Source organism: Dendrobates tinctorius, unplaced genomic scaffold (assembly GCF_039654945.1).
Source record: "Dendrobates tinctorius isolate UK_male_01 unplaced genomic scaffold, ASM3965494v1 ptg000135l, whole genome shotgun sequence".
Taxonomy (NCBI): Eukaryota; Metazoa; Chordata; class Amphibia; order Anura; family Dendrobatidae; genus Dendrobates; species Dendrobates tinctorius.
The window spans coordinates 2,957,520-2,984,965 of NW_027361803.1; the positions used below are offsets into that span (position 1 = coordinate 2,957,520).

General features: G+C 49.1%; 1 protein-coding gene across 5 annotated transcripts; it reads right to left on the reverse strand.

Annotated features, from left to right (window-relative positions):
* Window positions 1-6,399: 6,399 nt before the first annotated feature.
* Window positions 6,400-25,411, reverse strand: POLI (DNA polymerase iota). Of its 5 annotated transcripts, none has more exons than XM_073543866.1 (10): window positions 25,193-25,411; window positions 24,717-24,827; window positions 22,116-22,280; window positions 21,817-21,963; window positions 20,987-21,217; window positions 10,699-10,877; window positions 9,566-9,657; window positions 8,776-8,909; window positions 8,125-8,339; window positions 6,400-7,149 (listed from the first exon to the last, which is right to left on the reverse strand). In XM_073543866.1, exons 1-10 carry the CDS (start codon window positions 25,260-25,262, stop codon window positions 6,478-6,480), a joined length of 2,016 nt encoding a protein of 671 aa, XP_073399967.1. In that variant the 5' UTR covers window positions 25,263-25,411; the 3' UTR covers window positions 6,400-6,477. The 5 variants fall into 5 exon arrangements, with proteins under 5 accessions (XP_073399967.1, XP_073399966.1, XP_073399968.1 ...); XM_073543865.1 differs by having other exon boundaries at window positions 20,987-21,223; XM_073543867.1 differs by lacking the exon at window positions 25,193-25,411 and adding an exon at window positions 25,083-25,104 and having other exon boundaries at window positions 20,987-21,223.
* Between the last annotated feature and the right edge of the window lie 2,035 nt (window positions 25,412-27,446).

The window sequence follows — 27,446 nt, forward strand, 5'->3', positions numbered from 1 at the left end:
GACAGCTGCGGGTTGATATTCATAGCCTAGGAAGGGGCCATGGATATTACCCCTGCCCCCCCTCCCGGCTGCAAACCCCAGCCCACGGCTGCTCTGTAAGATGCGCCAATTCCAGCACTTAGCCTCTCTCTTCCCACTGCCGTGTAGCGGTGGCATATGGGTTAATAAGGGGTTGATGTCACCTTGCTAGTGTAAGGTGACATTAAGCCTGGTTAATAATGGAGAGGCATAAATAAGACGCTTATCCATTATTAATCTTATAGTAAGAAAGGGTTTAAAAAAACACACACATATTAAGAATAAAGTATTTTAATGAAATAAAACAAAACACGGTTTTCATATTTTTATTGCACGCCTAATCCATGCGACGCCCTCGCACACAATCATCGCCCACACACTTCCCTGTCCACAGCGTTACATCTGCTGCAAAACCGCAGATCATTTTTACAGCTGCAGTTTTGCTGCTGATTTGCCAGACTCAATGCAAGTCAAAGGGTGCAGAAACGCTGCAGATCCGCAAAAAGAATTGACATGCTGCGGAAAAAACCCCGCTGCGATTCTGCGTGTTTTTTTCTGCAGCATGTGCACATCAATTTTTTTTCCCGCAGGTTAACATTGTTTTGATACACACTTGCGGATTAATTGTGGAATAAATACGAAATGTGTGCATGCAGCCTAACTGTAAAGAACCCTTTCCTATTCTTACTGCTTTAACTGTAAAGAACCCTTTCCTAGTATTACTGCTCTAACTGTAAAGAATCCTTTCCTATTCTGACTGCTCTAACTGTAAAGAACCGTTTCCTATTCTGACTGCTCTAACTGTAAAGAACCCATTCCTAGTCTTACTGCTCGAACTGTAAAGAACCCTTACCTATTTAGCGGCTAGAATCACCTTTCCTCTGCATGTAATGAGTGCCCGTTGGTCCTTTGTAAGGTCCGTGGAAGGAATCAGTCATGTGCCCGTCCTTTGTATTGATCACACTTGTATTGATACATATAATAAAATGTAATTTTTCTAAGCAAAAGTTCCAACTGGATGCCATACTCAAGATGCGACTTCACAAGTGATTTATACATTGGGATTATGATTTTATCTCTTTTTATACACCCTAAAATCTTCTTTGCTTTTGCAGCTGCTGCTTGACACTGAGTGCTGCTGCCTGGCTTACTTGTAACCAGAAATATATTATACTACAAAAAGGGTGACTAAGGCTACTTTCACACTTGCGTTTTTTTGGGCTGCGCCTCATGCGCATTCCAAACGCATACAAAAAAAAGCATTACGCGTTTTGTATGCATTAGTTGTTTTTTTGCGCATGCGATTTAACCAGTTTGTCACCATGTTAATTCTAAAAATGCATGCGTTATTAAACGTATGCGTGCGCATGTCCTAGCGCACGCGTGCGATCCCATAGACTGTAATGTTTTCTTGCGCATTCCATGCGCATGCGTTTTTTGGCAGCAGTTGGGCGCACAGAAAAATGCAACATGTTACGTCTGGCGCGCCTGGGAGCACACCTGGAAAAAACGCAGTGCACGAAAACGCACATCTACGCGTACAAGCGCTATACCATGTGCCCGCCGTGTTAAAGATAGAGGAGCAATGCGCATGCACATGATAGCGCATGAGGCGCAGCGCTTAAAAAATGCAAGTGTGAAACCAACCTAACAGATATGATAGTCATATAACAAGGATAAAGTACAAAAAAGTGAATAATTATATGGCCAGAGATTCCATATACTGTATATGGATATTCCTGAGCAAATCCACAAGCTGTCATACACAGATTAGCTAGACTGGTCTGCACGCGAAACCTTGTCCTGCAATGATCATCTCCTGCTGATAAAACACTGATTGTATTGAAACTACAGCACACAGCCTAATAAGTGACACCTCCCTGCAATCAGGCTCCCTTGCCCTATATTATTCTGCTCTGAGATTAAACCGCAAAACCCAGTGACATATTCTTATTTCATAAATCAATACTGCCTATGCAAATTAGAAACTTTGTAATATATCTTTTAAGAGAAATCTGCTTCTTTCTCCTCCTGGATTGATCTTTCATGATCAGAATTCTCAATTTACAGGTAAAATGTGTTTTCAGTGAATACAAGCTTTCCCATTAGAGAGTTAGGACATGACAGTTGGTGCTCATAAAGTTCTATGGAACTTGCAGTAGAATGTGTCCTCCCTCCTCCATAGAACTTTATGAGCACCAACTGTCATCTTCTATTTCAGTAATGGGAATGTCTGTATTCACTGACAACACATCGGTTTTCCCATGAATTGAGAATTTTGAGAATGAAAGGTCAATCCGGGAGGAGAAAGAAGCTTATTTGTCAGCTAAGATATATTGCAAAATTTCTTATTTCCACATGCACTATTGATTTATGAAATACTAATTAGTATAATGGTTACTAACTAAAGGTTTTTACATTATATATATATATATATATATATATATATATATATATACATACATACACACAGTAGAGACCAAAAGTTTGGACACACCTTCTCATTCAAAGCGTTTTCTTTATTTTCATGACTATGAAAATTGTAGATTCACTCTGAAGGCATCAAAACTATGAATTACCACATGTGGAATTATATAATTAACAAAAAAGTGTGAAAAAACTGAAAATATGTCTTATATTCTAGGTTCTTCAAAGTAGCCACCTTTTGCTGTGATTTCTGCTTTGCACACTCTTGGCGTTCTCTTGATGAGCTTCAAGAGGTAGTCACCGGAAATGGTTTTCACTTCACAGGTGTGCCCTGTCAGGTTTAATAAGTGGGATTTCTTGCCTTATAAATGGGGATGGGACCATCAGTTGTGTTGTGCAGAAGTCTGGTGGATACACAGCTGATAGTCCTACAGAATAGACTGTTAGAATTTAAGAAAAAAGCAGCTGAGTAAAGAAAAACGAGCGGCCATCATTACCTTAAGAAATGAAGGTCAGTCTGTCTGAAAAATTGGGAGAACTTTGAAAGTGTCCCCAAGTGCAGTGGCAAAAATCATCAAGCGCTACAAAGAAACTGGCTCACATGAGGACCACCCCAGGAAAGGAAGACCAAGAGTCACCTTTGCTGCGGAGGATAAGTTCATCCGAGTCACCGGCCTCAGAAATCGCAGGTTAACAGCAGCTCAGATTAGAGACCAGGTCAATGCCACACAGAGTCCTAGCAGCAGACACATCTCTACAACAACTGTTAAGAGGAGACTTTGTGTAGCAGGCCTTCATGGTAAAATAGCTGCTAGGAAACCACTGCTAAGGACAGGCAACAAGCGGAAGAGACTTGTTTGGGCTAAAGAACACAAGAAATGGACATTAGACCAGTGGAAATCTGTGCTTTGGTCTGATGAGGCCAAATTTGAGATCTTTGGTTCCAACCACCATGTCTTTGTGCGACGTAGAAAAGGTGAACGGATGGACTCTACATGCCTGGTTCCCACCGTGAAGCATGGAGGAGGAGGTGTGATGGTGTGGGTTGCTTTGCTGGTACTGTTGGGGATTTATTCAAAATTGAAGACATACTGAACCAGCATGGCTACCACAGCATCTTGTAGCGGCATGCTATTCCATCCGGTTTGCGTTTAGTTGGACCATCATTTATTTTTCAACAGGACAATGACCCCAAACACACCTCCAGGCTGTGTAAGGGCTATTTGACCAAGAAGGAGAGTGATGGGGTACTACGCCAGATGACCTGGCCTCCACAGTCACCAGACCTGAACCCAATCGAGATGGATTGGGGTGAGCTGGACCGCAGAGTGAAGGCAAAAGGGCCAACAAGTGCTAAGCATCTCTGGGAACTCCTTCAAGACTGCTGGAAGACCATTTCCAGTGACTACCTCTTGAAGCTCATCAAGAGAATGCCAAGAGTGTGCAAAGCAGTAATCAAAGCAAAACGTGGCTACTTTTAAGAACCTAGAATGTAAGACATATTTTCAGTTGTTTCACACTTTTTTGTTAATTATATAATTCCACATGTGTGAATTCATAGTTTTGATGCCTTCAGAGTGAATCTACAATTTTCATAGTCATGAAAATAAAGAAAACGCTTTGAATGAGGTGTGTCCAAACTTTTGGTCTGTACTGTATATATCACCTTTCTACCCAGACCAGAGCATAGCCATTCTCAGGACAAGCAGAGATCCCAGTGGTCAGAAAGTCACTAGTTATGATGGAGCAAGTGTCTACAAAGCTTAGATGGACCGCCGTTATTTTGGATCATGCAATGTCTCATTTGTCCTTTAGAGTATGTTGTTGTCTATGCAAGCAGAATCCTTGCAAATAGTCAATAATCAAAGGTGTGCTGGGCAAAGGAATATTACTTGGTTATTGTCTTTTCAATAAATTGTGCACAAATTAATAGTGCAAGCAAATATAATAAACTTTGCAATGCATCTCATCAGAGAAATCTCTTTCTTTCTCCACTTTTAAACCACTTCTCCCCCCATCCCGAACTTACCACTCTTTCTAAGAGACTGTTAAAATCTATACAGCTTAAGAGTAGACGGACAGGCTCAATAAGGTATCAGATTACAGATGCCTTTTGAAGTCTTTGGAGAAGAGTGGGAAATACACAGACTGCTGCTTTCCAGTGCTTTTTTTTTTTTTTTTCACCCGAAGCTGAATTCACAGCTACACAGTTCAGTTCTGTTACATAATACCTTCCAAGTTGCTGCTGCTTCTGACCATAGAGACAGGAGATGGGAGGGTGCACCAAACTGCTCAGCCACAGCGAGGGTCCACCAAACCCTTCATTACAAGATTTGAAAAAGAACATTTCTGGGAAAATGCTGGAATGGATTAAAACATGAAGGATGCGATTACATTAGTATTCCCCCCCCACCCCCCCAAATTACAGTGGCAAGTCGCTTTGGATAAGTCTCTATGAGCTTTCCACATCTGGCCACTGGGATATTTGCTCATTCAAGGCAAAACTGCTCCAACTCCTTCAAGTTAGATGGTTTCCTCTGGTGAACAGCAATCTTCAAGTCTGATCAGATTCTCAACTGGATTAAGTTATGGGCCATGACTAAGCCACTCCAAAACATCCTCTTAAACCACTCGAGTGTTGCTTTAGCAGTATGCTTTAGGTCATTGTCTTGCTGGAAGAAGAACCTCCGTCTCAGTCACAAATCACTGACAGAAACAGGTTTCTCAACAACTTTGTCCTTGACTTGTTTGGAAGATCTCCTTGGTCTTCATGGTGCTGTTTGGTCTTTATGGTGATGTTGGGAGATCTCCTTGGTCTTCATGGTGATGTTGGGAGATCTCCTTGGTGATGTTGGGAGATCTCCTTGGTGATGTTGGGAGATCTCCTTGGTGATGTTGGGAGATCTCCTTGGTGATGTTGAGAGATCTCCTTGGTGATGTTGAGAGATCTCCTTGGTCTTTATGGTGATGTTGGGAGATCTCCTTGGTCTTCATGGTGATGTTGGGGGATCTCTTTGTTCTTCATGGTGGTGTTTGGAGATCTCCTTGGTCTACATGGTGTTTGGTTAGTGGAGCCTCTTGTTAATGGTGTTGCAGGCTCTGTGTCCTTTCAGAGAAGGTAAAGTGTATATACTGACAGACATGTGACACTTAGATTGCACACAGGGGAATGTCCTGTCACTAAAAGTGTGACTTATGAAGGGAATTGCTTGCTAGAAATTTTTAGGGGCTTCATCTTAAAGGAGTGACTACGAATGCACATGCCAAATTTTTAGCTATTTGATCCTATAAAGTTAATTTATGCCTATATTTTTCCTACTTCACCAACTTAGACTATTCAGTGCTGATGCATCATATACAAATTGGAATACAAAAATGTTTAACCACAGGTTGAAATGTAACAAAAATAGGTAAAAAGGCCAAGGGGGTGAATACTTTTGCATGCCATTGTATGTTCCGTGCCTCTCTCTAGAGTAAAAGCAGCTTGATTTTAAACTTTGAATGTTATGGAAAACTATATACGTCCCTCATTTTAAGATGGAGTCACATACACATGGAACCATCACGTCCACTTTGGAAAACTGAAAAGAAACAATTCCCAAATATATTGGTGCTGGAGGCCACAGGGAATAACATTGCAGGGCACATGTGGCCCTCAGACCTCAGGTTGTGCATCCCCGCAATAGTTATATTGCAGTTCTTAGACCACCACTAGGGGGAGCACAATGACTATCAGTTTTCAGTATAAATAAGTCCCTGTGATCTGAGCTCCCCCTAGTGGTGGCCAAAGTCATCCAGAATTTAGGCCTGAGAAGAGGAGCAGGACATTCTCAGGTCTATACGCAGCGCTAACCCCTATACATTGTGAACTCTGATGATTTTTGGGTGTTACCCAAGAACAAATCTCCCCTTGAAAATCCAACCCCATAAAATCAAAGTAATTGGAAACTCAGCCTTCTTCTATGGAAACCTTTATAACGACTGTTCCTCACCATATAAACATTATTTACAGCTATACACAGGTTATAATATCTAACTCGGCTTGAAATACTTCAGCAGGTTGTTGGGTCGGGACGCGGCGCCCGGTCTTTGACCTTTTGAGGTCTTGCCTTTGTCTCCAGACTTCTTGACCTGGATTTTGGGAGTGAGTTTTTGCTCCTTCCACTCACTCATAAGTTCTTTCTGAAGCTCGGACGGCAGCTGGGAAAACACATTCACGTCGATGGTTTTAGGAAGCGGCGACATGACGCTGACATCCCCAGGTTCTGTACAATCCAAGGAAAACCCAACGTCTAGATCTGACCCGTGGGGACAATCAGAGTCGCATCTAGGAGAAGCAGCCATGACCGAGCCGGCAGCCCTGCTGGTATCTTCAGAGTCTTCTTCTAAAGTCTTCTTCAGCAGGGACAGCACTGTGCGTGGAGAAGGCCCCTTGTCTCCTGCAGGAACAAGGTGATTCCCCGTATTTCTTCCATTAAAGAACTGTTGTATCCCCCTGGGGGCCGTCGTTGACCGGCTCCTCTGAATACTTCTTGTACGTGGACTTTGGATAATCTCTTTCTTAATGTCCTCAGGGAGTTGACTGAACACATCCATGTCGATGTCTTCAGATAACGACAGCGAAGATTCATCCATCGCCGCAGGAAAGGGAGAAGGAGTTGGCTTTCCACAAACTACAGGATCAGATGTACCAAGACCTGGAGACTGACACAATGAAAGAAATATATATATGTGTTCACATAACAAAAAAAAATAAGTTACTAGTGAAGATGGATCTGTCCGCTCTCCTGTGTGGTGTAGTGTATAGAGGATGTGTTCCGTGCGGTGTAGTATATAGAGGATGTGTCCCGTGCGGAGCAGTATATAGAGGATGTGTCCCGTGCGGTGTAGTATATAGAGGGTGTGTCCCGTGCGGTGCAGTATATAGAGGGTGTGTCCCGTGCGGTGCAGTATATAGAGGGTGTGTCCCGTGCGGTGCAGTATATAGAGGGTGTGTCCCGTGCGGTGCAGTATATAGAGGGTGTGTCTCGTGCGGTGCAGTATATAGAGGATGTGTCCCGTGTGGTGCAGTATATAGAGGGTGTGTCCCGTGTGGTGCAGTATATAAAGGATGTGTCCCGTGCGGTGCAGTATATAGAGGATGTGTCCCGTGTGGTGCAGTATATAGAGGATGTGTCCCGTGTGGTGCAGTATATAGAGGATGTTTCCCGTGCGGTGCAGTATATAGAGGCTGTGTCCTGTGCGGTGTAGTATATAGAGGATGTGTCCCGTGTGGAGCAGTATATAGAGGATGTGTCCCGTGTGGTGTAGTATATAGAGGATGTGTCCCGTGTGGTGTAGTATATAGAGGATGTGTCCCGTGTGGTGTAGTATATAGAGGATGTGTCCCGTGTGGTGTAGTATATAGAGGATGTGTCCCGTGTGGTGTAGTATATAGAGGATGTGTCCCGTGCGGTGCAGTATATAGAGGATGTGTCCCGTGCGGTGCAGTATATAGAGGATGTGTCCCGTGTGGTGTAGTATATAGAGGATGTGTCCCGTGTGGTGTAGTATATAGAGGATGTGTCCCGTGTGGTGCAGTATATAGAGGGTGTGTCCCGTACAGTATATAGAGGATGCATCCCGTACAGTACATAGAGGATCTGCCAGCCCCCCTTGTGTCACCGGTCCATATCTTACCAGGCTGACACTATCGTCTCCCATCAATGACCTTTTCGGAGTCAGGTAAAATCCGATAGAGCATCTGGAGGACATCGAGGACCTAGAAGCCTTGAGATTGGAGAAGCAAACGTTCAGCAGAGTGAGGTGAAATGGGGACTTGGCGTCAATCATCTTCTCAAAGAGTTTCATGAGCAGCTCCATCAGCGGGGGAATGACAGCGGCATGGTCCGATCCTAAAGAAGAGAAGTCAACTACAATATCACAAATTACATGCGGGATATCAGTGGGTTAGAAAATGAAGCCATGATGGAGACAGATTTAATTAGAAAAGTCCAACCGTTTTGTGTATGCAGCTTCCATGCAGAGCATTGTCTCCTTGTTTCTTTTTGCTGGCAGAAAATGGAACCCATGACTGCATGGTCAGGCTACATACAGTGTTGTCTGTTGCCATGAAGACATATAAATCAGAATTTAAGCTGTATACACAAAACAGAAAAAAAAAAAAAATGGAAAAATTAGGAAAAATTTCTGCACAAATGGTAATAATTATCTGTGACCAAGAAATCTATCCCCGCGACTCTTGGAAGACACGAAGGGAGAAATAAAAGCATAAAAAAGGGGAAAAAGATGTCCTGGTGATGAGAGGGTTAATGGCGATCTGTCTCTTACCGCTGCTCATGTTTTGGGCCACGGTCATTGGAATAGGACACTGGCGACTTTCCCGGTTGAAATATCTATTGGGTGGCGCAAACTGGCGAGTGGTCAGTCGCAGGGTGTGGGCGCTCCTGCCGTCTGCAGACAGTCTGGAAAGGAAACGGTTAAATAGAATGATGGGCTCCTAATTTTTGTTTAATTTTCTTATTATTTTGACAATAATGGTGGAAATGTAAAAAAAACAAAAAAAAACAACTCACATTTATCTGATTTTTACTTTTAATATCTTAAAATCTGAAATTTTGTTCCCTTTTCTATTAGAATTACTTTTTTAATTGTGAAACATGATGTTTTTTTCTTTTTTTGGCAGGGGCGGGGTAAGAAGTTGCGGGTCAGCATTTTTTTTCCCCCCTTGATATTTTTATATTGTTTTAATTAATTTCATTATTTATTTATTTTGCACATACAATACCGGTGGGAGTCTATCAACATTCAAATATATTTTTAATATTGCCAATTTCCCCTGTAACTGGGGCAGACACATTAGCAGACCAGTAGGCGCATATAAACATTTAAATATATTTTTAATATTGCAGAACGGTGGGGGCACACAAATATTTAAATACATTTTTAATATTGTCAATTTTCCCTGTTACTGGGGCAGACATTAGCAGAACGGTGTGAGCATATCATGGTTTTAAAATATTTTAATATTGCTTATTTCCCCTGTAACTGAGGCAGACATATTGCCAGGGTAAATTCAGCCTGGTGACCGGCAGACGGTGTCACTGACGCATCCACTCACCGATGCAGTAAGAGTCGCAGCAGTTCTTCCAGTTTAGTTTTCACATCGGAGACCGAGCAGCATTTCTTGAATGAATCTTCTTCACTAAGGGACTTAAAACGAAGAAGAAGGAAGAGATCAGAAGTTATAAACTGGCAAATAAAATGGAGCGACGTCAACGATGCAGCACAAAACAGGCACAACGGGACAAAACGAAAAAGAAGAGATCGCTGGATCCGGGTCTTGGGAACATTTTTGTTTGACTCTAGTAACAGGATTGTGGGGGACGCCGGCTCGGGATTGCGGGGGAACGCCGGCTCACGACTGCGGTGGGGGGACGCCGGCTCACGACTGCGGTGGGGGGACGCCGGCTCACGACTGCGGGGGGGGGACGCCGGCTCACGACTGCGGGGGGGGACGCCGGCTCACGACTGCGGGGGGGGGGGGGGACGCCGGCTCACGACTGCGGGGGGGGGGGACGCTGGCTCACGACTGCGGGGGGGGGGGGGGGGACGCCGGCTCACGACTGCGGGGGGGGGGGGGGGGGGGGGGGGACGCCGGCTCACGACTGCGGGGGGGACAACAGCTCACGACTGCGGGGGGGGGACAACAGCTCATGACTGCGGGGGACAACAGCTCACGACTGCGGTGGGGGGACGCCGGCTCACGACTGCGGGGGACAACGGCTCAGGATTTTGGGGGGGCTGCTGGCTCAAGATTACAGGGTTTGAATAAAAATAGATGCCACTCAGTCACAAACAGATTATGTATGTAACACACCCCTTAGGCTGGTTTCACATTTGATTTCCGGGGCTTTGCAGAGGCCTGCGTACTTCCTCCGTTAAGCCCTGCCTACTTCCGCAAAATTCTGCCTGTGTCCCCAATGTCCGCATGCATCGTTTTGACATGCAGCCAAATGCAACATATTGCATTCTTATGCGGACGGCGGGCACGTCAAAACGACGCATCCGCATGTCCTGCATACCCAATGTTAAAGATAGGTACGCAGGACGCATGCAGAAGTAGGCGGGGCTTAACGGAGGAAGTACGCAGCCCTCCGCAAAGCCCCGGTACGCAAATGTGAACTTAGCCTCACATTACCATATTGGGGGGCTACACTGTATGCAGCCAATCGAGACAACACATTGCTCTACCTGCGGAGGTCCAGATGATGTGACCGGTGAACTGTCCTCTCCTCTGCTGAGCGCCTGGATACGATGAGCAAGTGTGGCTCCCAACTCCTTCTCCAGGACTGCGACCGGACAAGACTGCAGAGAAATGATGCTGCTTAATCCTAAAGCTTCCAGGCGCTGGGTGGTTTTATGTCCGATTCCTGCATGTAATGAAGATAATGGTGTTAAACTAACACAATGACCATACCTGGAGAATAAAATAATACTCATCATGAGAGATGACATCACACATCAGTGCGCTTCCTGCTGCATTTTAACGGCTGCCCAACTTTGGTTGTAGTAACTGAAAACCAACACCAGAGGGCGACAGCGCTCAGTCACAACGGAGAATAATAATAATAAATTTTATTTCTATAGCGCCGACATATTCCGCAGCGCTTTACATTTCAGAGGGGACTTGTACAGACAATAGACATTACAGCATAACAATAATCACATACAGTAGATTATAACAAATACCAAGAGGAATGAGGGCCCTGCTCGCAAGCTTACAGTCTATGAGGAAAGAGGTAGACACGAAAGGTGGGTGGTGACAGTTGCCCTGATAGTATGGACCAGCCATAATGTTAAGTGTTTAACAGTACAGACACAGAGGGCTAATGGATGCATAAAGCATGTGGGAACATGAGGCGGGAAATCTGGTTATGGTAAAACTTTTGGCTGTGCCACATAGGGATAGATTAGGTTAATGTGTTGAGGCGATAGGCCAGTCTGAATAAATGTGTTTTCAGGGCACGCTTAAAATTGTGGGGGTTGGGGACTTAGGCTAAGTGCACACGTACCGGAACTCTCACGGAAATTACCGCGAGAATTCCGGAATTCCAGTCCGCGGGAAAATCGCATTTTAAATTCCCGCGATTTTCCCGCGGAAAAACTAGCATTTTGCAAGCGTATTTAGCTTGCAAAATGCTAGCGTTCTCCAAGCGATCTGTAGCATCGCTGGGAGAACTGACTGACAGATTGGTCACACTCGTCAAACATAGTGTTTGACGAGTGTGACCAACTTTTTACTACTGAGGCCGCCTATGCAGCATCAGTAGTAAAAGATAAAATGTAAAAAAAAAAATAAAAAATAGTGTTATTCTTACCCTCCGACGTCCCGCGCATCCGTTCCCAGTAATCCTTTGCGAAAATGCCCGCGATGACGTCAGTTCTCGCGGTGATTCGCGATGACGTCGCGCGAATGACCGCGAGACTTCGCGATCCCGCGAGAACGGACGCCATCGCGGGCATTTTCGCAAAGGACTACTGGGAACGGGAGCGTGAAGAGAAGCGGAAAGACTGCGCGGGACGTCGGAGGGTGAGAATAACAATATTTTTTATTTTTAAATTCTATTTTTTACAGGGGTATGGTACCCAAAGCCCGGAGGACAGTCTCCTCTCCTCCGGACCGTGGGTACCATCCGCAATTGTTCTGCTTACTTTCCGCATGTTGTGCACAGCCACATGCGGGAAGTAAGCGGAACAATGCATTCCTATGGGTGCGGGATCGCCGCGATTCCGCAAATTAATGAGCATGCTGCGGTTTTTACCGCAAAGCGATTCCGCCGCGGTAAAAACCGCAGCATTAGCACAGCATTGCGGAATCCCATAGGAATGCATGGGATGCTTATTTTTCGCGTTTTCGCGGCAAAATCGCGCGGTTAATACCGCCGCGGAAACGCGAAAAAAACGCTATGTGTGAACTCAGCCTAATCGTATTGACCTGGGAAGTGCATTCCAAAGAATTGGCGCAGCACGTGTATAGTCTTGGAGACGGGAGTGGGAGGTTCTGATTATTGAGGATGCTAACCTCAGGAAATCAGCAGAACGGAGGGCGCGGGTAGGGTGGTATACTGAAACAAGGGAGGAGATGTAGGGTGGTGCTGAGCCATGGAGGGCTTTGTGGGTGAGGGTAATACGTTTATACTGAATTCTGGAGTGGATGGGTAGCCAGTATAATGACTGGCACAAGGTAGAGGCGTCGGTGTAACGATTGGTGACAAATATGATCCTGGCTGCAGCATTCAGGACGGATTGGAGAGGGGAGAGTTTGGTAAGAGGGAGACCGATTAGAAGAGAGTTACAATAGTCGAGACGAGAAGGAATAAGAGAAACAGTAAGAGTTTTTGCAGAGTCAAAAGTAAGAAAAGGTCGAATTCTAGAAATGTTTTTGAGGTGCAGATGACAAGAGCGAGCCAGTGATCGAATGTGGGGGGCAAAGGAAAGCTCGGAGTCAAGTATGACCCCAAGACAGCGGGCCTGTTGCTGGGGAGTAATAGTGGAGCCACACACGGAAATGGCAATGTTGGGTATAGGTACTGTGAGAATCATGTGGGAATAGTGGATGAGGGCAGGTATATCTCGCCCAGATTCCTTTCCTATGTGGCCTAGTCTGGTCAGTATCGCACCTGCTTGCTAATGAATAATGGGAGGTGGATATAAAAGGATGCCAGGTGGTTGTGTGAGTGTCTCAGCCTGGGAACACAGAGAGCCTGTCTGTGTGAGAGACACACGTGAGTGAGAGCAGTGCCCACTGCAACTGTGGTTTGGCTGGACGGGAGAAGCCCACCAGTTGGTAGTTAGGTTGTCCATTGTTTAGTTAGTGCCGGACAGGCAAGGATTTGTTTTATGTTTTATTTCCTTTTGCATTGCTTTCACCATTAATAAACCTGACCCAGTGTCAGTTATACCCGAATCCCAGCTCTGCGCCTGAGTTTCATGCTGAACGCACGTGACCTTTGACCCCAGCAAAGGCGATCCCGGAGTGTTTTACCACATTGTGGTGGAGAACGCGGGCATCACGTTGCACGCATGAGCATGGAGGACGTGGTGAAAGCGCTGGTACAGTCCACCGCCGTCCAGCAAGAAGCTAATTGGGTGATGATGGCCCAGCTGAAGGAGTTGGTGGACATGACAGCTACCGATCGTTCGCTTCTCCAGCAGGTGGCGCAGCGCCTGGCAAGCCTACAGGAGGTTAACCTGGAAGCCGAGTCGAGAGTGATTCACGTGAGTCGGTACTGGCAGAAGATGACGACCGAAGATGACGTCGAGGCATACCTGACCACGTTTGAACGGACGGCGGTGCGAGAAAAATGGCCGAAGGCACGATGGGCCGGCCTGATTGCCCCGTTTCTTTCTGGTGAGGCCCAAAAGGCGTATTATGACTTGGAACCTGAAGCTGCGCAGGACTTTGACAAATTGAAAGCCGAAATCTTGGCCCGGCTGGGAGTGACGACCGCTGTCCGTGCACAGAGAGTGCATCAATGGACTTATCAGCCGGATAAACCACAGCGGTCACAGATGTTCGACCTGATCCACGTGACGAAGAAGTGGCTACAACCCGAGGTGTTGACAGCGCCAGAGATAATCCAGAGAGTCGTCATGGACAAGTACCTGAGAGCTCTACCGCCAGCCCTGAGGAAGTGGGTAAGCCATGGAAATCCTACGACGGCAGATCAACTGGTGGACCTGGTTGAACGTTACTCCGTGGCGGAAGGACTCCGAGACAACGCTACCCCACCTCGTTCTTCATCATCTCCACGGGGAACCGGTAAGACTGTTCCAGGGAGTAGGGGAGATGGAAAAATCCCTAAGACAGTGGGGGAGGAAAACGGGACTGCCCGCAATGCGAGGCCGAGAGTAACGAACTATGGTCTAAGCAAGGGGCCCGTTAGGTGTTTCCGCTGCCAAGAGATGGGACATATTGCTGCGAACTGTCCGGTCACTACTGAACCCATGCAGTGCGACGTCACAGACGCTAAAAACCGCATGTCTATGGTTGCACGGGTAGTGAGTGTGAATGCCGGTCAAAAGGATGTGGAAAAACATTTGTGTGATTTAACTGTTAATGCCACCACATTTTTGCCATCGTTAGACTCGGGAAGTGTGGTGACTCTGGTGAAGGCCAGTCTGGTGTCAGCCCTGACTGGACCATCAGACAAATTTTCTGTAACGTGTGTGCATGGAGACACCTGTTCGTACCTCACCACGGTCATATGCATTACTACTTCCTATGAGTCTGTGCAACATAAAGTGGGACTCGTCCCGGCGTTATTGCATGATGTTATCCTGGGCCGGGATTTTCCCCACTTCTGGCAATTGTGGGAGAATCAGTTGATGCCCTCGGGTAATAGTGTACATGATTCTTCTCCCAGGGCGCGTGTGGGTCCCGAACCCCTGGAAGAGGTCTCCCCGGAAGACTCGGGGGAAGAGTCTGCGGGAAATGACCTGCAGTTCCCGTTTTCAGTCATGGCGGGTGATACGGAGGAGACCGGGGAAGAGGAGGAGGCCGACAGCCGTCCACCTCCCCGTTTGCCGGATTTAGAAGCTCAGAAAGATGACTTCCAAAGCGAGCAAATAAAGGATCCTACCCTTTCTCAGGCTAGGACAAATGTAAAAGTGATAAATGGGGTACCCATAGAACCTGGCTCTAGGCTGGCATATCCTTACATGGTTCTGGAGAATGATTTACTCTATCAGATAGAGAAAAAGGGGGAAGGTACGGTGCAACTATTAGTCGTGCCAAAACCCTACCGGCAGCAGGTGCTGGACCTGGCCCACGGACATGTGATGGGAGGTCACCTGGGAGTCCAGAAAACCACCGAAAGGATATTACACTGTTTTGTTTGGCCAGGCATGCATCATGATATTCGTGTATATTGTGAGTCTTGTCCTGACTGCCAAGCCTCTGCACCTAAGCCCCGGTTCTTTAGCCCTTTGGTACCCCTACCTATTATTGAAGTCCCGTTTGAGAGGATTGGGATGGATTTAGTTGGGCCCCTTCCACGGTCTGCACGTGGACACCAACATATCCTGGTCATCTTGGATTATGACACTCGTTACCCGGAGGCCATCCCTTTGCGTAACACGGCCACCAAGACGATTGCCAAGGAACTGGTGCATGTGTTTAGTCGGGTCGGTATACCAAAACAGATACTCACCGACCAGGGGACCCCCTTTATGTCCAGGGTAATGAAGGAGCTCTGCCGATTGTTACAAATCGAACCGTTACGCACATCCGTGTATCACCCTCAAACAGACGGGTTGGTCGAACGGTTCAATAAAACTCTGAAGCAGATGCTGAGAAAGGCGATAGACAAGGATGGGAAGAACTGGGACTATTTACTTCCGTATTTGCTTTTTGCCATCAGGGAAGTGCCCCAGTCTTCCACGGGATTCTCGCCTTTCGAGTTATTGTACGCCCGACATCTTCGCGGACTGTTAGACGTTGCAAAAGAAACCTGGGAGGGTCAGGTCACTCCATTTAAAACAGTGATAGATCACGTCACACAAATGCAGGACCGTATTGCGGCTGTTATGCCTATCGTCAAAGAACACATGATACAGGCTCAAGGAGCCCAAAAAAGAATCTATGATAGGGGCGCCAAGATCCGTACGTTTGCACCCGGAGATAGGGTGTTGATCCTGGTCCCCACGGTGGACAGTAAGTTCCTGGCAAAGTGGCAGGGCCCCTTTGAGATTAAGGAAAGAGTTGGTGAAGTAAACTACAAAGTATACCAGGCAGGTAAACGGAAACCTGAACAGATTTATCATGTAAATCTGATAAAACCCTGGAAGGATCGGTCTGCCTTGTCAGCGGAGCTGGTCCGTCCCGTCTGCTCGCATACCGTACCGGAGGTACGGGTTGCAGAGACTCTCTCGGAGCGGCAAAAGACTGAGGTCAGGCAGTTTGTACTTCACAACCAAAAGTTTTTCTCAGAAAAACCCGGGCAGACTACGCTAATGAAACATGACATCGTAACGGAACCTGGTGTCACAGTTCACGTAAAGCCCTACCGGAAGCGCGCCGTGAAGCCGTTTCCCGAGAAGTGAAGGCAATGTTAGAGTTAGGTGTCATTGAGGAATCGCACAGTGCTTGGTCCAGCCCGATTGTGCTAATTCCTAAACCGGACGGCACCATCCGGTTCTGCAATGACTTCAGGAAACTGAATGCGGTCTCAAAGTTTGATGCCTACCCTATGCCCCGGGTTGACGAGTTAATAGATCAGTTAGGAAAAGCCCGGTATATTACGACCCTAGACCTAACAAAGGGGTATTGGCAGATCCCTCTGGCGGAGGCTGCCAGAGAAAAGACGGCATTTGCTACCCCAGAAGGTCTATTTCAGTATGTGTATATGTCGTTTGGACTGCACGGGGCACCGGCGACCTTCCAGAGACTGATGGATCGAGTCCTGAGGCCGCATAGGCAGTACGCTTCGGCCTATTTGGATGACATTGTCATTTACAGCTTGGACTGGGAGACTCATCTCCAGAAAGTACAAGCTGTGATTGACGACCTGTGGGAGGCAGGTCTAACCGCGAACCCCAAGAAATGTCACATCGGGCTAGAAGAAGCCCGGTATTTGGGGTATGTAATTGGGAGGGGTGTTGTTAAACCCCAGGTTGATAAGATTCAGGCGGTTCAGGACTGGCCACAACCTGTCAACAAGAAGCAGGTGCAAGCCTTCCTGGGGATCGCCGGCTATTATCGCCGGTTCATACCCAATTTTGCAGCCATCGCTACACCCCTGACGGATCTTACAAAGGGGAAAGACTCCGTCATGATTAAATGGAGTTTAGCGGCTGAAGAAGCCTTCCATGGCCTAAAACGGGCACTTTGCTCTCAGCCCGTACTGGTGACTCCGGACTTCCGCAGCGAGTTTGTGGTACAAACGGATGCCTCTGATACCGGTATCGGGGCCGTACTCTCACAAGTGAGGGACGGAGTGGAACACCCAGTCCTCTATCTCAGTAAGAAGCTGAATAAACACGAGCAAAGGTATGCAGTCGTAGAAAAAGAGTGCCTCGCCATTAAGTGGGCTCTAGAGGCCCTCAAATATTACCTGGTGGGCCGAAAGTTCAGGCTGATCACTGACCATGCCCCTCTCAAGTGGATGCACTTGAACAAGGAACGGAATAGCCGGGTGACCCGGTGGTTCCTTGCCCTGCAGGCCTACACTTTTACGGTGGAGCACCGCCCAGGGGTACAGATGGGAAATGCAGATGCCCTGTCCCGAGTGCACTGTTTGGCGGGTGTCATTGCTCGACCGGAGTGGTCTGAGCAGAGGGGGGGGATATGCGAGAATCATGTGGGAATAGTGGATGAGGGCAGGTATATCTCGCCCAGATTCCTTTCCTATGTGGCCTAGTCTGGTCAGTATCGCACCTGCTTGCTAATGAATAATGGGAGGTGGATATAAAAGGATGCCAGGTGGTTGTGTGAGTGTCTCAGCCTGGGAACACAGAGAGCCTGTCTGTGTGAGAGACACACGTGAGTGAAAGCAGTGCCCACTGCAACTGTGGTTTGGCTGGACGGGAGAAGCCCGCCAGTTGGTAGTTAGGTTGTCCATTGTTTAGTTAGTGCCGGACAGGCAAGGATTTGTTTTATGTTTTATTTCCTTTTGCATTGCTTTCACCGTTAGTAAACCTGACCCAGTGTCAGTTATACCCGAATCCCAGCTCTGCGCCTGAGTTTCATGCGGAACGCACGTGACCTTTGACCCCAGCAAAGGCGATCCCGGAGTGTTTTATCACAGTACATTAGTAGAGGGAGGAAACACCAGTTCAGTCTTTCACATGTTTAGTTTCAGATATAGTGAGGACATGATATTAGACACAGCGTTTAGACAATCGCCGGTATTTTCTAGAAAGGCTGGCGTGATGTCAGGAGAAGAAGCGTATAATTGGGTGTCATCAGCATAGAGATGGTACTGGAAACCAAATCTACTGATTTTTTGACCAATAGGGGCAGTGTACAAGGAGAAGAGGAGGGTGCCTAGGACTGATCCTTGAGGAACCCCAACAGTAAGGGGAAGATGAGAGGAGGAGGAACCAGCAAAAGATACAGTAAAGGAGCGGTCGGAGAGATAGGAGGAGAACCAGGAGAGAACGGTGTCCTTGAGGCCAATGGAATGGAGCATACTGAGGAGGAGCTGATGATCCACAGTGTCGAATGCTGCAGAGAGATCCAAGAGAATTAGCATGGAGTAATGACCATTTGATTTAGCTGTTAGCAGATCATTAGAGACTTTAATGAGGGCAGTTTCAGTAGAGTGTAAAGAGCAGAAACCGGATTGGAGAGGGTCGAGAAGAGCGTTATCAAAGAGATAGCGGATAAGACGGGAGTGGACCAGGCGTTCCAGGAGTTTAGAGATGAAGGGAAGATTAGAGACAGGTCTATAGTTCGCGGCACAGTTTTGGTCGAGGGATGGTTTTTTAAGTAGTGGATGTATGATGGCATGCTTAAATGAGGAGGGAAAGATACCAGAAGAGAGAGAGAGGTTAAATATTTTAGTTAGGTGAGGGGTGACAGCACTGGGAAAGGGACTGGAGGAGATGTGACGGAAATGGGTCACTGGTGCAAGTAGTTGGGCGAGAAGATGCAAGGAGCCTGCTTACTACTTCTTCTGTGACTGGTTCAAAATCAGAGAGTGAGCTAGATGCAGTGGGGGAGGGAGGACAGTGCACGGTATGAGGTGATTGGGAGATAGTTTCCTGTCGGATCTGGTCAATTTTTTCTTTGAAGTAATTGGCCAGATCGTCGGCTCGGAGCTCCGTGGTTGGGGCCTGTACTCTTGGGTTGAGCAGGGAATGAAAAGTGTCAAAGAGACGTTTAGGGTTATCGGACAGTGAGGTGATGAGGGTGTTGAAATAGGTTTGTTTGGAGAGGTGAAGGGCAGTGTTGTATGTTCTATGCATAAACTTAAAATGGATGAAATCTTCGGGTAGATTGGATTTTCTCCACAGATGTTCGGCGCACCTGGAGCACCGCTGCAGGAAACGTGTTTGCACCGTGTGCCAGGGTTGTCGCCGTCTGTGTTGTGGTGTTCCATTTATAGGAGGTGCAAATTCATCCAGGGCACTTTGAAGTGTTTCATTGTAATGCTTCAATGCAGAATCAGGACATGAGAGGGAGGAGATGGGGGCCAATGAAGACTGCAAGTTCTTCATAAGTTTCTGGGTGTTAATGGCCTGTATGTTTCTATAAGTCTGGACAGTGGGGGTGACCTGAGCAGCCTGGCAGTTCTTGATAGAAAATGAAAGAAGATTGTGGTCAGAGAGCGGGAGAGGGGAGTTTGCAAAATCATCCACTGCACAAAGCCGAGAGAAGACCAAGTCGAGGGAGTTTCCGTCTTCATGCGTTGGAGAATTAGTAAGCTGCGAAAGGCCAAATGAGGAGGTTAGAGATAAAAGGTGAGTAGCAGATGGGGAGAGGGGAAGAGCAATGGGGATGTTGAAATCTCCCATGATGAGGGTAGGGATGTCACAGGAGAGAAAATGTGGAAGCCAAGTGGCAAAATGATCCAGGAACTGATGGGAGGGGCCGGGAGGACGATACACCACCGCCACTCGCATGGAAAAGGGGGTGTAGAGTCTGACGGCATGGACCTCAAAAGAAGGGAAGACTAGTGAGAGTAGTTGAGGGATAACCTGAAAGGTACATTTTGGTGATAGGAGCAGACCAACGCCTCCACCAGCTCTATTGTCTGATCTTGGGGTATGAGAGAAGTGTAATCCCCCGTATGAAAGAGCAGCAGCAGCGGTAGTGTCTGACTGCTGGATCCAGGTTTCAGTAAGAGCCAGGAGGTTAAGAGAATTAGAAAGGAAAAAGTCATGGATGAAGGAGAGTTTGTTACACACTGAGTGAGAATTCCAAAGGGCACAATTAAGAGAGACAGAAGGCATGCAGGGAATATTAATAAGATTAGAGGGGTTTCTAAGTGTAGCAGTTGGGGGGGTTGACTTTCTATAACATGGGGGACCAGGGTTGGGAGCAATGTCTCCTGCGGCTAGGAGAAGGAGGATAGAAAGAGTGAGCAGATGGTTAAGTGATTTGTGAGAGCGTCTCTGATGTTGAATGGTGGGACTGCCTGGATCTCTGCAATTTAGCAATGGTGAAAAGACCGTGAGTGTTATACAGAGGAGAGGAAAGGAACGAGGGGCCGATATGGATGGAGTGTAGAGAGTTAACGCCAGGGCGGTGGAGAAATGTATTATCTGGATTACATTGGAATAATAAACCGAATATGTTTATCATTTGCACTGTTTTATGTTTGGATGGGGGGGAAAGTATGGGGTCAAACTTTTATATATTTTTTAAAACTTTTTCTTTATTCTTTAGTCTCCATAGGGAACCTTTGATCAGGTATGATGGTGGCGACAAGAAGCGACCCATCAGAACCTCGCTATCGGTTAAAGGGGCCCTCCAACGGGATTGGAAGACTTACAGGCCTGCTAGAGATCGACAGCAGAATATAAGTGGACTCACCTGGAATCTTATGGACGTGATTGAGGCCGCTGATTAAATGGCCGCGGCTCTCGGGAAGGAGAACGGTTTGTTGATTCGGCTTGAAAGTCCCAGAGACGAGTTTGGAGAGCAGTTTATTAGACGCCACCCCGGCACAGCCCGTCATCCCCAGCCTGCTGTGCACGGCCGCCCGGATGTCGGCCGCCACGTGAGAGCCCACGATATAACGCCGGTGAGTCCAATCACTGGGGTCTAAAACTAGGAATAAATTCATTAAAAAAAAAATCAAAAAAAAAAAATCCCTTTTAATGTGTTTTTCAGAATTTTAAAAAAGGGGTCGCTGACTATTTTTTATGTAGCTACGTGCATTTGGGGCTAAAATTCATTTTTGCTATTGGATGTTATTAAAAATGTTGCACCGTTTGCGTTCTGCAGCCTCTTGTGTTGTGCTGGATGCGGAATGAGTCAACTGAGAATCCGTCAGAGAGCTCGTTCTAACAGCCTGTAAAGGGATTTCTCACATTTTTAATTCGGCTTTTTCTGAGCTCCTCTCAGCTGATTCATGACCGGATCATATGAAAGTAGGAAAACAAAACCTGCGAAAGCCAAACGGGGCAAAATGATTAATGAAACCCAATACCTTTTAAAATGCAATTAAGAAAAAAGAATTGCCTGAAGGTGGATTATCAATGACAGATCTAAGGATCTGACACCCGGCACCCACCACAACACGTGCTGCATCTCCTTCATTCTTCACCAGGCACAGTGCCCCATGTTTAGTGGTGGCTGTGGCCGGTATTACAGCTCCCATTCACTTGGATAAGACTGAGAAGACCTAAAGCTCTACGCACCTTGGTCATCGTACACGTGACCCGACACCTCCGTCGCTCTGTCCCCCTGGGGGTCTCGCAGCCTCTTATCCACCAGGTCCGTGATGTCGATGAAGTTCTCATCGAAGCCGAGCCGCTCCACCTGCGGGCTGAACTCCTCCAACAGATCTGGCAGGAAACCAAAGACCGTCCATTACCGAATCCGGCGTTCATCATCTCCGACACAGAGGGACGGCCGGCTGTACTATATAGCTGGCACCCGGAGTAAGTATGATGGGCTCCACCACCCCTGTGCCGTGCCCCCCCGACCCTGCGCTCACCGGTGACCCTGTAGGACATCTCCCTGTAGTGCGTCAGGTCCTCCCCGCTGACCAGCACCAGCTGCGGACATCGCTCCTTCGCTTCTCGGATGGCCATACATTTGCTGACACCGAATTCTCTGGCTACGTAGTTACAAGTGACGATGATGTTTTTCTGCTGGACGCCTGCAACGTAAACCAGATGTCAGAGGGTTAATGAGGATGAGGAACGGTGAGGGAACCTGGACGCCCCCCGAGGTACGGGCCACCAGATCACCCGCTGATTGTTAGGCTATGTGCACATGCTGCGGATTCTGCTGCGTCTCCACAGCGGTTTTGGCCCTGAGGAAACGCAGCAGTTCCGCTGACCAAGTACAGTACAATGAAACCCTATGGCATTACAAACCGCAGCATGTCAATTGTTTGTGTGGATTCCGCAGCAGTTTCACACCTTTAACATAGTAGAGGTGTGAAACCGCAGACTAAACCGCAGGAAAACCGCAGGTCACTTTACCTGCGGTTTTACCTTCGGATCTGCGCGGAAAAACCCGCAGGTGAATCCGCAGCGTGTGCACATAGCCTTATGGGTAACACGGATGATGCTGCCAGTGAGCAGAGGGCACCACATCCGCGGGATCTATAGAGGTCAGTGACATACAGGGATCACAGGGGGCCCCCCATACAGTGCCAGTCACAGGGGGCCCCCCATACAGTGCCAGTCACAGGGGGCCCCCCATACAGTGCCAGTCACAGCGCGCCCCCCATACAGTGCCAGTCACAGCGCGCCCCCCATACAGTGCCAGTCACAGCGCGCCCCCCATACAGTGCCAGTCACAGCGCGCCCCCCATACAGCGCCAGTCACAGGGGGCCCCTCATACAGTGCCAGTCACAGGGGGCCCCCCATACAGTGCCAGTCACAGAGGGCCCCTCATACAGTGCCAGTCACAGCGCGCCCCCCATACAGCGCCAGTCACAGGGGGCCCCTCATACAGTGCCAGTCACAGGGGGCCCCCCATACAGTGCCAGTCACAGCGCGCCCCCCATATAGTGCCAGTCACAGCGCGCCCCCCATACAGCGCCAGTCACAGCGCGCCCCCCATACAGCGCCAGTCACAGCGCGCCCCCCATACAGCGCCAGTCACAGCGCGCCCCCCATACAGCGCCAGTCACAGGGGGCCCCCCATACAGCGCCAGTCACAGGGGGCCCCCCATACAGCGCCAGTCACAGGGGGCCCCCCATACAGCGCCAGTCACAGGGGGCCCCCCATACAGCGCCAGTCACAGCGCGCCCCCCATACAGCGCCAGTCACAGCGCGCCCCCCATACAGCGCCAGTCACAGGGGGCCCCCCATACAGCGCCAGTCACAGCGCGCCCCCCATACAGCGCCAGTCACAGCGCGCCCCCCATACAGCGCCAGTCACAGCGCGCCCCCCATACAGCGCCAGTCACAGCGCGCCCCCCATACAGCGCCAGTCACAGGGGGCCCCCCATACAGCGCCAGTCACAGGGGGCCCCCCATACGGCGCCAGTCACAGGGGGCCCCCCATACGGCGCCAGTCACAGGGGGCCCCCCATACGGCGCCAGTCACAGAGGGGCCCCCCGTACGGTGCCAGTCACAGAGGGGCCCCCCGTACGGTGCCAGTCACAGAGGGGCCCCCCGTACGGTGCCAGTCACAGAGGGGCCCCCCGTACGGTGCCAGTCACAGAGGGGCCCCCGTACGGTGCCAGTCACAGAGGGGCCCCCGTACGGTGCCAGTCACAGAGGGGCCCCCGTACGGTGCCAGTCACAGAGGGGCCCCCGTACGGTGCCAGTCACAGAGGGGCCCCCCGTACGGTGCCAGTCACAGAGGGGCCCCCCGTACGGTGCCAGTCACAGAGGGGCCCCCCGTACGGTGCCAGTCACAGAGGGGCCCCCCGTACGGTGCCAGTCACAGAGGGGCCCCCCGTACGGTGCCAGTCACAGAGGGGCCCCCCGTACGGTGCCAGTCACAGAGGGGCCCCCCGTACGGTGCCAGTCACAGAGGGGCCCCCCGTACGGTGCCAGTCACAGAGGGGCCCCCGTACGGTGCCAGTCACAGAGGGGCCCCCGTACGGTGCCAGTCACAGAGGGGCCCCCGTACGGTGCCAGTCACAGAGGGGCCCCCGTACGGTGCCAGTCACAGAGGGGCCCCCCGTACGGTGCCAGTCACAGAGGGGCCCCCCGTACGGTGCCAGTCACAGAGGGGCCCCCCGTACGGTGCCAGTCACAGAGGGGCCCCCCGTACGGTGCCAGTCACAGAGGGGCCCCCCGTACGGTGCCAGTCACAGAGGGGCCCCCCGTACGGTGCCAGTCACAGAGGGGCCCCCGTACGGTGCCAGTCACAGAGGGGCCCCCGTACGGTGCCAGTCACAGAGGGGCCCCCGTACGGTGCCAGTCACAGAGGGGCCCCCGTACGGTGCCAGTCACAGAGGGGCCCCCGTACGGTGCCAGTCACAGAGGGGCCCCCGTACGGTGCCAGTCACAGAGGGGCCCCCGTACGGTGCCAGTCACAGAGGGGCCCCCGTACGGTGCCAGTCACAGAGGGGCCCCCGTACGGTGCCAGTCACTACCCTGTACGGTCGCACATCACTGACAATTACCCAGAGGCCTCTCCCTCAGCGCCGGGTTCCGGATCATTTCTACCTGAGCGTAGAAGCAGTCCATGTCCAGGTGCACGATCAGCCGGGGGGCCGGAGCCGAGGACCGGGGGGCTGCAAGAAAAGCCTAATCACAATCCAAGATACCGAGATTATAGCACGTCATCACCACTAAGGGTTAAACGAGGGAGGGTGCAGGTGAGGAGACGGTGACTCCCTGCAACTTGTCATAAGCTTTCTAGTCAGATTCCTTAGTATAGGCCGCGTCTCTGCTGAGAACCCTGAAAAGAGTCCACAGCACCTAACTGTAGTGTGCGGCATTGGTGAGTCTGCCTCATTCACACGCAGAGAAGAGGAAAGACTCCTCACAGCTGAGGTTCTGCTGCAATGTGCCCGCGTCATCCGGGAAACCAGCGAGAATCCTGTGCGAGCAGCAGGGGGCGCTGTACCAGCCGGACACAGGCTCCAATTACCCTTACCTGCACCCGCCGCCGCCTCCCGGCTCTGCCACTCGGGCTCATCCTCCTCCTCTTCCCGCGGTGACTCCATCCTGCACTGCGGAGGCAAGCGGCAAATATCCCGGGCCTGAAAGAGAGGAAACCGGCGGGAGCAGCGGACACCGGACAGGCCTGCACCACCGCGGCGCACGTCACCTCCGCCTGCTACTCACCATACAGCCACCAGAGGGCGCTGTAACTGCAGTGCTGGCTAATACCAGGTGATGGCGCTAACTGCAGTACCGACTTATACCAGGAGATGGCGCTCTGCACATAGAATATCATTAGTGTCATCTGTTTATTATTATTATTATTTATTTGTATGATTTTATTATTATTTTGTTTTTTTTTATTATCACTGTTGTTCTTATTACTTTATTATTATCATCCTCTATCTCATCTGTTCCACTTTCTGCTTTAGATTTTTCCTCTTCCTTCCAAGAACAATAACTAATTTTTTTGTTTTTCTGAAGTGACCCAAAAATAAAACACAACAGCGCTTCTGGTTCTTTTCTCACCTGTTCTGCGTCACCGTTTATATTCTGTCGGACAGTGGCGCCGGCCTTTTCTTTCTTTACATTCGGTGAGATAAAAGTGTCATTTCTTCTGTTCCAGCGCTCATTGCTGTCCCTTGTAGAATCCGCTGGGATAGACGAAGAGATCGTGTAATAATGACTGCTCCATGGAGCCGGTGCGCCCCCTGCTGCCCGTATAATGCCATTACAGGAGCGCTGGATGCCGGCAGTCCTCAGAAGGGTCACTGGTAACTTCGCTGGGTCTAAGAGGCCGAGGCCGCCCCCTGATAACAGCCCCTAGCATTATCCCCCTCCACCATCTGTACAGCGGGCACAATGCAGTCCGGGGGTAACGTCCTCCAGGAATCACCAAACCCAGACTCCGCCATCAGATAGAGAAGAGTGATCCATCACTGCACAGAACGCATCTCCTCCAGAGTCCAGTGATGGCGGCTTTATACCACTCCATCCGACGCTGGGCATTGTGCTTGGTGATTTACGGCTGCATGCAGCTGCTCGGCCATGAAGCTCCCGGAGGGGGCGCAGTGTTTGTACTGATGTTATACTAGAGGAGGACTGGATTCTGCAGTTATGGGGTCAGCAGAGCGGTGGTGACTTTTCTGCCCTATGATCATCAGCACTCCGTGACCCCACTATGAAACATTACGGGGTCTCCACTTCGTGGCTGAGTTGCTTCGGTTCCTTCCACTTCTCAATAACATCACTCACAGGTGATGGGGAAGATCTAGGAGGAAGAAATGTCATGAATGGACTGGTTACCCCGGTGGCTCTTATTACAGGACCGCGCTGGTATCAGTGAGCTCTGCACCACCGGCCGATCTGTCACGGATTAGTCAACGCACATGGCATTGGGGGGGGCCCGATGTTATACACTGGAGGCAATGTGGCTGAATGTTATTCACTAGGGGGCCGGATGTTATACATTGAGGGCAATGGGGCCGAAAATGAGACCCGAATACAATAATTTACACTTAGGACCCAATACCTTCCTCCATGTTGTAGATGGAGGACACCACAGCCTTTCCTCTCAGTCGCTGGCTCATCAGCGCTCTCAGGTGGCTATAGGAGGTAAATAATTAGAAATTGATATCACCAGACACCAAAGCTCCTCCTAGTGGTGTCTACATAAATATGTAGTGAGCACCCCCTATTGGTGTCTATACAAATATGTAGTGAGCTCCCCCTAGTGGTGTCTATATAAATATGCAGTGAGCTCCCCCTATTGGTGTCTATATAAATATGTAGTGAGCACCCCCTAGTGGTGTCTATACAAATATGTAGTGAGCTTCCCCTAGTGGTGTCTATATAAATATGTAGTGAGCACGCCGATTGGTGTCTATATAAATATGTAGTGTGCTCCCCCTAGTGGTATCTATACAAATATGTAGTAAGCGCCCCCTAGTGGTGTCTATATAAATATGTAGTGAACTCCCCCTAGTGGTGTCTATATAAATATGTAGTGAGCTCCCTCTAGTGGTATCTATATAAATATATAATGAGCTCCCCCTAGTGGTATCTATATAAATATGTAGTGAGCTCCCCCTAGTGGTGTCTATATAAATATGTAGTGAGCTCCCCCTAGTGGTATCTATATAAATATGTAGTGACCTCCACCTAGTGGTGTCTATATAAATATGTAGTGAGCTCCCCCTAGTGGTGTCTATATAAATATGTAGTGACCTCCACCTAGTGGTGTCTAT